The sequence below is a fragment of the Schistocerca gregaria genome, chromosome X (assembly GCF_023897955.1).
Source record: "Schistocerca gregaria isolate iqSchGreg1 chromosome X, iqSchGreg1.2, whole genome shotgun sequence".
Taxonomy (NCBI): Eukaryota; Metazoa; Arthropoda; class Insecta; order Orthoptera; family Acrididae; genus Schistocerca; species Schistocerca gregaria.
In genome coordinates, this window is record NC_064931.1 from 725,963,557 (window position 1) to 725,976,362 (window position 12,806).

General features: G+C 40.3%; 1 protein-coding gene across 2 annotated transcripts in view; it reads left to right on the top strand.

Annotated features, from left to right (window-relative positions):
• The window catches only part of LOC126299596 (SCY1-like protein 2), a gene marked incomplete at its 5' end in the record, with an annotated part of 158,499 nt that overhangs the window by 84,031 nt on the left and 61,662 nt on the right, over positions 1-12,806 (top strand). For both annotated transcript variants that reach the window (XM_049991616.1, XM_049991617.1), the window contains 1 exon segment: positions 12,028-12,264. In XM_049991616.1, the coding sequence (XP_049847573.1) occupies positions 12,028-12,264 (237 nt within the window).

Here is a 12,806-nt window from a genome sequence, read left to right on the forward strand (position 1 = left end):
TCCCAAGCAAATGGACAAAAGCACAGGTGACTCCAATATATAAAAAAGGTAAAAGAATGGACCCACAAAATTACAGATAAATATCACTAACTTCTGTTTGCTGCAAAATCCTTGAACATATTCTCAGTTCGGATATAATAAACTTGAGACTGAGAAGCTTATGTGTTTGAGTTGGCATCATTTTAGAAAGCATTGCTCAATGAACCTCAGCGTGCCCATTTTTCACATGATGTAGTGAGAACTATGGATGAAGGGCAACAGGCAGATTCCACATTTCCAGATTTCTGGAAAGCATTTGACACGGTGCCCCATTGCAGGCTGTTAATGAAGGTATGAGCATATGGAGTAAGTTAACAGATATCTGAGTGGTTCAAAGACTTCTTAATAGGAAAAAATTCATTGTCCTTGATGGTGAGACAAGGGTATCGTCAGGCACCCTAGGGAAGTGTGGCAGGACTGCTGTTGTTAACTTTCTACACAAATGATTTGGTGGACAGGGTGCCCAGCAATCTGTTGTCGTTTGCTGATGATGCTGTGCTGCATTGTAAGATGTCAAAGTAGAGTGAGTGTAGGCAGATACAAGGTGACCTAGACATTACTACAAAAGCCAACTGTGAGCTATTCTATTTACCTTCCGTGGCTGGCTTTTCCACATCATCTACATCTACATCTACATCTACATGGCTACACTGCAGATCACAATTAAGTGCCTTGCGGAGGGTCGATCAAACTACCTTCACAATTATGATGATCGTTTATCCCTATGTAGGTTGGTGTCAAGATAATATTTTTGCATTCATGATGTCCACCCCAAATCCTGTATCATGTCCGTGACACTATCCCATATCTCGATAATAAGACATGTTGCCATTCTTCAGACTATAATGGTTTAATTCGTACTTAACTGGAAGAATGCAGAAAGTTGAAATAAGTGGTTCATGTAATGTAAAACAACAGATGATTCCTCAAACTGGGGGGCTATCAGGTACGGGGTCCCACAGGATTTGGTCTTGGGTCCTTTGCTGTTCTTGATATACATTAATGACTTACCATTCCACATTGATGAAGATGCAAAGTTAGTTCTTTTTGCTGATGATATCAAGTATAGTAATAACATCCAAAAACCAAGAACTAAGTGATGTAATTGTAAATGATGTTTTTCACAAAATTATTAAGTGGTTCTCAGCAAACGGACTCTCTTTAAATTTTGATAAAACACAGTATATACAGTTCCGTACAGTAAATGGCACAACTCCAGTAATAAATATAGAATTTGAACAGAAGTCTGTAGCTAAGGTAGAATTTTCAAAAATTTTAGGTGTGGCCATTGATGAGAGGTTAAACTGGAAGCAACACATTGATGGTCTGCTGTAACATCTGAGTTCAGCTACGTATGATATTAGGGTTATTGCAAATTTTGGTGACAAGAATCTCAGTAAATTAGCTTACTATGCCTACTTTCATTCACTGCTTTCGTATGGCATCATATTCTGGGGTAATTCATCGTTGAGTAGAAAAGTATTCATTGCTCAAAAACTTGTAATCAGAATAATTGCTGGAGCCCACCTACGGCCATCCTGCAGACATCTATTTAAGGATCTAGGGATCCTCACAGTAACCTCACAGTATATATATTCACATATGAAATTTGTTGTTAATAATCCAACCCAGTTCAAAAGTAATAGCAGTGTGCATAGCAATAACACCAGGAGAAAGGATGATCTTCACTATGCAGGGTTAAATCTGACTTTGGCACAGAAAGGGGTAAATTATGCTGCCACAAAAGTCTTTGGTCACCTACCAAACAGCATCAAAAGCCTGACAGATAGTCAACCAACATTTAAAAATAAATTACAAGAATTTCTAGATGACAACTCCTTCTACTCATTGGCTGAATTTTTAGATATAAATTAAGGGAGGGGGGGGGGGGGGGGGGGGAACTAATATTTCATGTAATGTAATATCGTGTACAGACATCTTTCATTAACCTGACACGTTCCACATCATTATGAAGTGTCGTATTCATGATCTATGGAACAAGTATTAATCTAATCTAATCTATCAATGTCCTTTGTTAATTCTATTGGGTAAGGATCCCACACCATGCAGCAATACTCCAAAAGAGGATGGACAAGCATAGTGTAGGTAGTCCCTTTTGTAGATAATTTGCATCTTCTAAGTGTTCTGCCAATAAAATGCAGTCTTTGGTTCACCTTCATGACAACATTTGCTATGTGTTCTTTCCAATTTAAGTTGTTGTTAATTGTAATTACTAGATATTTAGTTGAATTTACAGCCTTTAGATTTGACTGATTTATCGTGTAACTGAGGTTTAACAGATTCCTGTTAGCACTCATGTGGATGACCTCACTGTTTTATCAGCCAGGGTCAATTGGAAATTTTTCCACCAAACAGATAGCTTGTCTAAATTGTTTTGCCACTTGTGTTGATCTTGGGCTGACTTTACTAGACGATAAATGACAGTGTCATCTGCAAACAACCCACGACGGCTGTTCTGACTGTCGCCAAAATCATTTACCTAGATACGGAGCGGCAGAGGGCCTAGAACACTACCTTGGGGAATGCCAGAAATGACTTCTGTTTTAGTGAGTGACTTTCCATCAGTTACTATGAACTGTGAACTGTCTGATAGGAAATCATAAATCCAGTTGTGTAACTGAGACAAAATTCCATAAGCATGCTATTTGATTAAAAGCCACTTGTGAACCATGGTGCCAAAAGCCTTCTGAAAATCTAGAAATATGAAATCAATTTGAAATCCCTTGTCAGTAGTAGTTAGCACGAGTAAAGAGTTAGTTGTGTTTCACAAGAATGATGTTTTCTAAATCTGTATTGGCTTTCTGCCAATAGACCGTTCTCCTCCAGGTAATTCATAATGTCTGAACGCAATATATGTTCAAAAATTGCATATTGACATTGATGATATGGGCCTGTAATTTAATGGATTACTCGTATGGCATTTCTTGAGTATTGGTGTGACCTGCGCAACTTTCCAGTGTTTGGATACGGATCTTTCATCGAGCGAATGGTTGTATACGACTGTTAAGTATAGAGCTATTGCAGCAGCATACTCTGGAAGGAACCTAATTGGTGTACAATATGGACTGGAAGACTTGCTTTTGTTAAGTGATTTAAATTGCTTCACTACTCCGAGGATATCTACTTCTAAATTACTCTTGTTGGCAGCTGTTCTTGATTCAAATTCTAGAATATTTACGTCGTCTTGTTTGGAGGAGGAATTTTGGAAGGCTGTGTTCAGTAACTCTGCTTTAGCAGCACTGTCATCTATAGTATTTTCATTGCTATCACTCAGAGATGACATTGATTGTGTCTTGCCACCACCATACTTTACAGTCGTCAGACAGAACATTGTGACCACTGACCTACTACCAATATAAACCCGTCCAGCTGATAGCAGCATCACCTGGTGAGGAATGATTACTACTACTACTACTACTACTACTACTACTACAACCCTTCCCCCCCCCCCCCCCCCCCCCCCCCCCCCCTGTGTGTAGAATGGGGAAGGCACACAATCTATCTGAGTTTGGCTGAGGGCAGATTGTGTTGGCCCAGAGGCTTGGCATGAACATTTTGGAAACAACTTGTTGGGTGTTCGAGTAGTGCTGGGGTGAGTGTCATCAACACTTTACGAAACCAAGGTGAAACCACATCCAGACCTCACGGGGTTGGGTGGACACCCCTCATTACAGGTGTCAGGTGTCATAGGCTTGACAGACTGGTAAAATGGGACAGGTGGTGATCTGCGGTAGAGCTAACATCAGACTTCAATGCTGCGCAGAGTAAAAGTGTGTGTGAACACACAGTGCACCAAACACTGCTAATGATGGATCTCTGCAACTGATGACCCATCCATGTGCCAATGTTAACGCCACAACATTGGGAACTACAACTGAATTGGGCATATGACCATCAGCACTGGCGGTTGGCACTGTGGCAGATTGTTGCATCATCTGATGAATCCTGAAACCTTCATCATCATGTCGATGGTAGGGTACGAATCCGTTGTCCGGAGAACAGCTCCGTGACTCCTGTATTGTGGTACGGAGACAAGTTGGTGGCAACTCCATTACGCTCTGGAGAATATTCACATGGGCATCTATGGGCTCAGTGGAACTCGTGCGAAGCACCATGATTGTCAAGAGTATTGTACACTGGTTGTAGACCATGCACACCCCTTCTTGATGATTATGTTCCCGACAGCAGTGGTATTTTTTCAACAAGATAGTGTGCCTTGTCACAAGGCCAGGAGTGTGATGGAGTGTTTGAGGTACACAATTGCGAGTTCCAATTGATGTGCTGGCCCTCCAACTTCACAGATCTGAACTAGATGGAACACATCTGGAATGTAATTCAGCATGGCATCAGAGCCCATTGCCTCCTTCCCTGGAATTTAGGGGAATTAGGTGAACCATAGACCTTGCTGTCGGTGGGATGGCTTGCGTGCCTCAGTGACACAGATAGCCGTACAGTATGTGCAACCACAATGGAGGGGTGTCTGTTGAGAGGCCAGACAAACATTCAGTTTCTGAAGGAGGGCAGTGGCCTTTTCAGTAGTTGCAGGGGCAACAATCTGGATTATTGACTGATGTGGCCATGTAACATCAACCCAAAATGGCTTTGCTGTGCTGGTACTGCAAACGGCTGAAAGCGAGGGGAACATACAGCCATAATTTTTCCTGAGGGCATGCAGCTCTGCTGTATAGTTAAATGATGGTGTCCTTGTGGGTGAAACATTCCAGAGGTAAACTAGTTCCCCCATTCAGATCTCCAAGTGGTGACTACTCAGGAGGATATTGTCATCAGGATAAAAAAAAGCTGGCGTTCTACGGGTTGGAGCGTGGAATGTCAGACCCCTTAATTGGGCATGTAGGTTAGAGGGAGATTAACTTGGAGACAATATAGAAAGGGAAATGGACATAGATGAAGATGAGATGGGAGGTATGATACTGTGAGAAGAATTTGACAGAGCTCTGAAAGACCTAAATCGAAACAATGGCCCGAGAGTAGAAGATATTCTGTCAGAACTACTGATAGCCTTAGAAGAGCCAGCTGTGACAAACTCTTCAATCTCATGTGCAAGATGTATGGGATAGGCAAAATACCAAAAATTTTCAAGAACAACATAATAATTCCAATTCCAAAGAAAGCAGGTGCTGACAAGTGTGAAAATTACTGATATATCTGTTTAATAAGTAATGGTTGCAAAATACTAACACAAATTCTTTACAGAAGAATGGAAGAACTGGTAGATGATGACCTTGGGGAAGATCGGTTAGAATTATGGAGAAATGTATGACCATGTTGGGCAATATTGATCCTGCGATAAGTTAAGGGAAGGCAAACCTACCTTCATAGCATTTGTGGACTTAGAGAAAGCTTTTGACAATGTTGTCTGGAATACTCTTAGAAATTCTGAAGGTAGCAGGGGTAAAATACAGGGAGTGGAGGGCTATTTACAACTTGTACAGAAACCAGATGGCAGTAATAAGAGTTGAGGGGCATGAAAGCGAAGCAGTGGTTGAGAATGTAGGAGACAGGCTTGTAGCCTATCCCTGATGTTATTCAATCTGTGCATTGAAAAAGCTGTAAAGGAAATCAAAGAAACATTTGGAGTTGAAGTTAAAGTTCAGAGAAAACTTTGAGGTCTGCCGATGACATAATTCTGTCAGAGACAGCAAAGGTCTTTGAAGAGCAGTTGAATGGAATGGACATTGTCTTGCAAGGAGGATATGAGATGGACATCAGTGAGAGGATAAAGGAATGTAACCACATTAAATCAAGTGATGCTGAGGGAATTAGACACTAAGTAGTAGATGGGTTTTGTTATTTGGGCAGTAAAATAACTGACTATGGCTGAATTAGGGATGATATTAAATGTGGACTGGTAATGGCAAGAAAAGTGTTTCTGAAGAAGAGAAATTTGTTAACACTGAATATAGACTTAAGGATTGGGAAGTCTTTTCTGAAGGTATTTGTCTGGAGTTAAACAGGGATGATAAACAGTTTACACAAGCTTTTGAAGCATGGTGCTACAGAAGAATGTTGAAGGCTAGGTGGGTAGGTCATGTAACTGTTGGTGAGGTACTGAATAGAATTGGAGAGACAAAAAAACTTGTGGCACAACTTGACCAAAGGAAGCGATCAGTTGATAGGACACATTCTGATCACCATCTTAGTTTTGGAGGTAAGCGTGGGGGGGTGGGTGGGGGTAAAAAATCATAGAGGAGAGGGGTCCAAGTAATGAATACTGTAAGCAGATTTGGAAGAATGTGGATTGCAATGGTTATTCACAGATGAAGAGGCTCGCTCAGGAAGAGTAGGGTGGAGTGCTGCATCAGACCAGTCTTCAGACTGAAGACGACGATGACAGTGACCTACCAAGGCCTCATTGCTTCCACGCCATGATGCGTTGCTGCTGTTATCTGTGCCGAAGATGGACATACCAGCTGTTAAGTAGGTGGTCTTAATGTTACGGCTGATCAGTGTATGTACAACAGAATTTCTTTGGGTTTTCTACCAGGTTTTGAGGCAAAGTTTCATTGTGGAAACTATTATAAGCATCTCACATTGAACTCCATGTACATTTCGAGCTTCTGTGAAAGACTGCCAATCTTGGGGAGCTTGGATTCTTTTGCATTTGTTAAGCTTTTTTCGTTGTTTCTGGAACTGTTTTCTGACCTTTTTTTTTTGTACCATGGGGTATCAGGTCCATCACTTTTTAATTTATAAATCTCTCAGTTTCTGTCGATACTATTTCTTTGAATTGAAGCTGTATGTGATCATCACTTACATTGTTAATTTGGAAGATGGAGAGATTTTCTCTCAGTAGAGTCTCAAGCATATTTGTATCTGCGTTTTTGAATAATATATTTTTCATTTACTTTTGGTATTTAGTCTCGCCATGACAACCCTGTGTTCACTAATCTGTTTTGATGCTCATTAACAACTCAGGATTATTTGTTGCTAAGATGTCAAGTGTGTTTTCACAGCTGCTTTCTATTCGAGTGGTCTCATGAACTAATTGCTCAAAATAATTTACAGATATTGTGCTTAGCACAATTTTGGATACTGTTTTATGCATACCTCCGGATTTAAACATGTATTTTCAGCAACATATTGAGGTTAAATTGAAGCCACAATCAAGTGAAACTGAAAGGTGAACATTAAAGGGCCAGTACTCATTCTGGGGCCATCGGAAGGCGTATTCTTTAAACAATTCGCTGGCTTCCGCTGGGATGTACTCCGGAAGTCTTTTTGAAATCTTCAAGTTTTCTTGGGTTTATCGGGACCTTTCCTGTGGGGTATGCTGCACACATAGGTAGATGATCGATGTGGTCCCAGGGAGACTTCTTGGAAAGGATGAAGATGTGATTTTCCTCCGAATTTGTGGATTGATGAGCTTCAGTACCACCTTGTGAGACAGATCTGCCCATGAAATGAGAAAATAACAAGATTGAAAGTTTCATGTGCGCAGATCTAGGATTTTTCTGCGTTTCCACAGAAATACTATATTTTTGTTGAAGGTGCGTACCAGTTTCCTTGTCCATAATCTTTTATGATCAAACAGTCATGAACCTCGGTGACCTAGATTTAATTGGTTGGCTGCTGCTGTAAATCAATTCATTCATCTTGCAGAATGAAAAAATTCTGTCCACTTCCTCATTTTTCTCTTTACTGTGGAGAAATTATGAGCGCCGGGTAGAAAACAGTGGCCACAGAAAGGAAACAATTGAATGATTTTTTGGAAGTGAATCATATCTGATAAAGCAAGATGTAGGTGAACCAAATCATTTATTTTGTTTTGGTCGAAACAGTCATATGAATATAGATAAAGTTAAGTTTTGGGGAATCTGACCAATAAAGTGCATCAAGAAAGAGAATACTTCATTTGAGGCTTTTTGACTGTTCCCTTGTCGTATATGTAAAAATAATCATGTTGTCTCTCACATGTTAAAAGGGCCATTGTCGATACTACTGCCCTTTCAATTTGCTAACCTCAGAAACTCATTCTTGTCAGTCACCACTGCACCTCCAGAAAGTGGCAGACAACGGTCCTTTCATGATGAAACAATGCAACTGCCCATTTGAAACCAAAAATACAAAGAAATGTAAATCAAATAAGCGTAGACTACTGCCCTTATAACATTCACCAACACAATTGTATGAGATGGGTATGTGTTTGAAATTAGACTCAAGTTTTCTTTGAACCTTTCAGCAATTATCATCTGAGTTGGGAGGTCGGTAAAAGTATCCCATATTATTTTATTCTGGTTGCCAAGAATGACTTCTACCCCTAATAACTCACAGGAACCATCTACCTCAATTTCACTACAAGAGAAACTACTGCTAACAGCAACAAACATGCCACTACTACCTGTATTTTAACTTATCCTTTCAGACCACCGTAAGGTTTTATCCAGGTTCGAGTACCTATAATGATTTGAATGTCAATACTTTCTATTAGTGCTTGGAGTTCTGGTACTTTCCAACACAGCTACAACAACTTACAACTGTTATCCCACTGGTTTCTAGGTGTCCATTCTTCCTGTTTGCGACTTGCACCCTTTGAAACTGATGCCCCTATTGTGTTTCCCCAAGAACCTCTAACCTAAAAAACTGCCCAGTCCACACTGCACAGCCCCTATTATCCAGTGTAACCACCTCCTGAGTGTAATGGACTCCTGATCTATTTAACGGAATCTGAACCCCCACCCTATGGTGTAAGTCGAGGAATCTGCAGCCTACATGGTCGCAGAATTTTATGAGTATCTGATTCAGATGCTCTTCTTCTACCAGAGTATGCAATCGATCCTGTCGTCTATGCTGCAAATGGTGAGCTCTGCTTTCCTTTCGCAAGTGAGACTAGCAGTCTTTACCACTTCAGGTAGCCACTTGAAACCAGAGAGAATCTTTTCTGATTGAAAAAGACACAAATTATTGATACTGATTTGAGCCACTATCTGCAGACGACTACACCCTGTGTTCTTCATGGTATCCAGAAGGACCTGTTCCAAATCTGGAATGACTCTACCTGGTATGCACATGGAGTGCACAATGGCTTTGTTCCCCTCCATGGCAGCCGTGTCCCCAAGGAACCCCATAACGTGCTTAACATTGGAGCTCCCAATTACAAATAATCTCACCATCTACGACTACCCGGATCTTGCAGGCTGAGAGGTTTCCTCTGAAACCAGACAAGCAACTGCATCTTGCTGAGGACAGTGTCAGCCACAGACAGTGCCTTATGTGCGGGCCCGTGAGAAGTCTTTCGCACCCTGCCACGCCCCAAGGCGACCCCCCCCCCCCCCCAATCGACCACGGGTGAGGTGTCAATCTCAGTAACTGGGCTGGCAACTGGTGAGGACCGATTGGCAGACTCGTGGCTCATGCTGGACATTCATCGGATCCCCACAGCCAGCCCACAACAGTGATGCCCGTCCACTGCAGCTTAGTCATGTAATCGAAGCCAGCATAGCCTGGAGCTGAGAGTTAAGTGTCGGAAACTTAGCTCATATCCGCACACAGCAATCGCAGTCCCTGTCCATACTGAAAATGGTGGAAAACTACACAACACAGGCAAGTGGATGATTATCAACAAACACTGCAGTACTTTACTGTAGACAATGACGAATATGCTGTGTCTAATAAATTTGATTTACATGCGTTGATTCAAAAACTCAACTACCATAGTTCCTAGGTGAGACTAAATAATTTGCTCCTAGTTAGGAACTTGTAAAATGTCGCAAAATCGGTTTACTTTCGTACACAAATGAAAATGCCAGAACTGTGCCCATTGAAAATTAAATTGACACACAGAGATTCAAAAACTAAACTACCAAAGCACACACATCTTTTTTTTTTTTTTTTTTTCCAATCAATATCAGTCTCATAACATGTATCTGTTCTTACGTACATATAGTGTGTGTATCTTCATTGTCTTTATCTAATTTACTTTATAGTTTACCTAATTTCATTCCATTTTAATATCAAAATCATTTTTACTGTAAACGTTCAGATCAGTCTCCTCATTGTCTCCCTCAATCAATGGGTGCCTAGAAACGTTTCCTTATTTGATCATCCTACAGACAACGCAGCACTGCATGCCTTATGCACCACAGCATTGCATGCTTCACAGTCGAAAATAAATCAGAAAATATGATTTCAAATAATCAAGCTATTGTTCATACTTATTAAATAATTTCATATATTCTGTGTGTGTGTGTGTGTGTGTGTGTGTGTGTGTGTGTGTGTGTGTGTGTGTGTGTGTGTGTGTATTGTGATATGATCCGTGGATGAGTGAATAAAGAAATAAATGTGATAGTTAATACAGTTCATCCTTTCCAATCCTCAACAGAAAAAAGAAAAATATATATATTGTTTACGCCAGAAAGCTGTCTGTTTTTTGTAGTGGGCAGTTTAAATTGTTTGCAAAAGTGGTACTATTTTTCATTATTTCCAAGTAATGACTCGAGCTTAATTGGAGCTAGCCTGATGGGTATGTATGTGATTTGCTCAGATACCCATCAGAGGTTGTATGGGTGAAAGTAGACTGGATGGTTCACTACTTCAAACTAATAATGCAGATGGGTTAAAGTTGTGTTATTGGATACTTATATTCATCACCAATTATATGCATAGTGCAAAATTTTTGTTAATGAAATGTAATGTTCATGAATCAAGGTTTGAACATTCATGTAAATTGTGCCCTCATGATAAGTTACCATGATTTCAGTATTGAATTATAAATTAACTTTCTGTAGTGGTGCAAAATCATAAATTTCTGAAACCAATTCCTTTGTTACACGTGGTGTAGGAAGTACAGAAGTTTGTGTCCAAATATTATGAACAAAAATCACTGTGTTTCTAATACAACACTTTATTTGCATGAGAGAATACATATTAAAGAATGTAGGTCTCACTGATCACATTCCTGTTTTATGCTCTTTTGTCTAAGTATTAATCAAAGTTATCAGCAGAGTTGAAGCTGTGTGGATGATTTTGAATTGTGCTCGAGTATCTCAGTTGGTAAAAATTTGCTTTATCAAGGCAGGATACCAGGTTCAAATCTTTGCTTATAATTCTGTTAAGTTGTACTGCTGTGCATAGGCAATGGAAGAACTTGCTGTTACCTGTCTTGAACATTTTTAATGCAGTTATTGAAACTATATTATATCTAAGCTAGTAATGTTAGACTGAATAAGGAAAAAGTTACATATCGCTCTATGCAGGGTTGGTTGATAGGTAGTATGGTTTCTCAGTAGAAACAATTAATGGTTAAATCATCCATGGTAGCAGTTAGAATATGAGCAGTGTATTATTATGTGGCCTTTCCCACTTAATATAACTGGGGATAATGTGTAGTTTCCTTAATTTGCTAAGGTTAAGAATTTAAAACGAAAACACGTATTGTTAAATTTACCTTTTGTTCTTCATTGCCAACGGCCTTGCCACAATTGTAACTGGGATACCGTCAGATTACCAAAGTTAAGTGCTTTCGGGCTAGGGTGGCACTTGGATGGATGACCATCTGGTCTGCCGAGCACTGTTGGCAAGTGGGGTGCACTCAGTCCTTATGAGGCAAACTGAGTAGCTACTTGATTGAGAAGTATTGGCTGTGGTCTCGTAACCTGGCGTACGGCCGGGAGTGTGTTGTGCTGACCCCATGCCCCTCGATATCTGCATCCAGTGATGCCTGTAGGCTGAGGATGACACGGCGGCTGGTCGGTGCCATTGTGCCTTCAAAGGCCTTGTGACTAGTGGTCTACATTAATAGATATTTTAATTACTGAGAAATTACTTCTGTAATGTGTACAGCTTTAACTAGCTTGAAAATTAAAATCGGTAATCCCAGCTGTGCTGGGAGTGAAAAAAAATTCAAGTAGTAGATGTAAAAGCAGTTTATGCTGGTGGGATGTTAAGTTGTATATTTAAATTTAGATACTAGTTTGTGTAGTATAAAATTGTATACTTACTTTGTTCCAGGTCCTGTTAATTTTTATGCAGAAAATGGAATTGCTTCTTTACCTCACGCCATCGGAAGAAATTAAAAACGATGTGCTGCCTATGATATATAGAGCATTAGAGTCAAATGTTCAACAAATACAAGAATTATGTCTTTCAGTGTTACCAACATTTGCTGGGCTGATTGATTATCCTGCCATGAAAAATGCTTTGCTGCCCAGGATAAAGAGACTGTGCATGTGGACTCAACATGTATCGGTATGTTTTTTCCCCCTTCTAAAATGGAAAAACATTATGACTAGTCTATCCTTGATATTATTGGTATATGGAATGCCGCCACCCCCCCCCCCCCCCCACCACCACACACACACACACACACACACACACACACACACACACACACACACACACACACACACACACACACACACACACTTATGTGGTAATGTAGATGATGTGTATTCTCCCCAAGCCATCTTATGTGTGTATTACTGTCACTTCCCCAACTACATAGTCCAGTTGTGAATGTTCTGTGGAAAGAACTGCTGTTGGTCAACTTCCGCGTGAGACTTTGTGAGATAGAGGTCAGAGGAAGAAATGTATTGGTTGACTCTTCTACAAAAGGTGCTCACAAAATTTTAACAGTACAGCACACTGTATGTCTTCTAATGTCTGCCACTGGAATTTTGTCAGCAGTTTGGCACTTACTGAATGAATCAGTGATGAAACACGTTCTCTTCCTTGGATCTTCTCCATTTTGTGTATCAATCCCAGATCAACAGGCAATATTTAACTGTTGG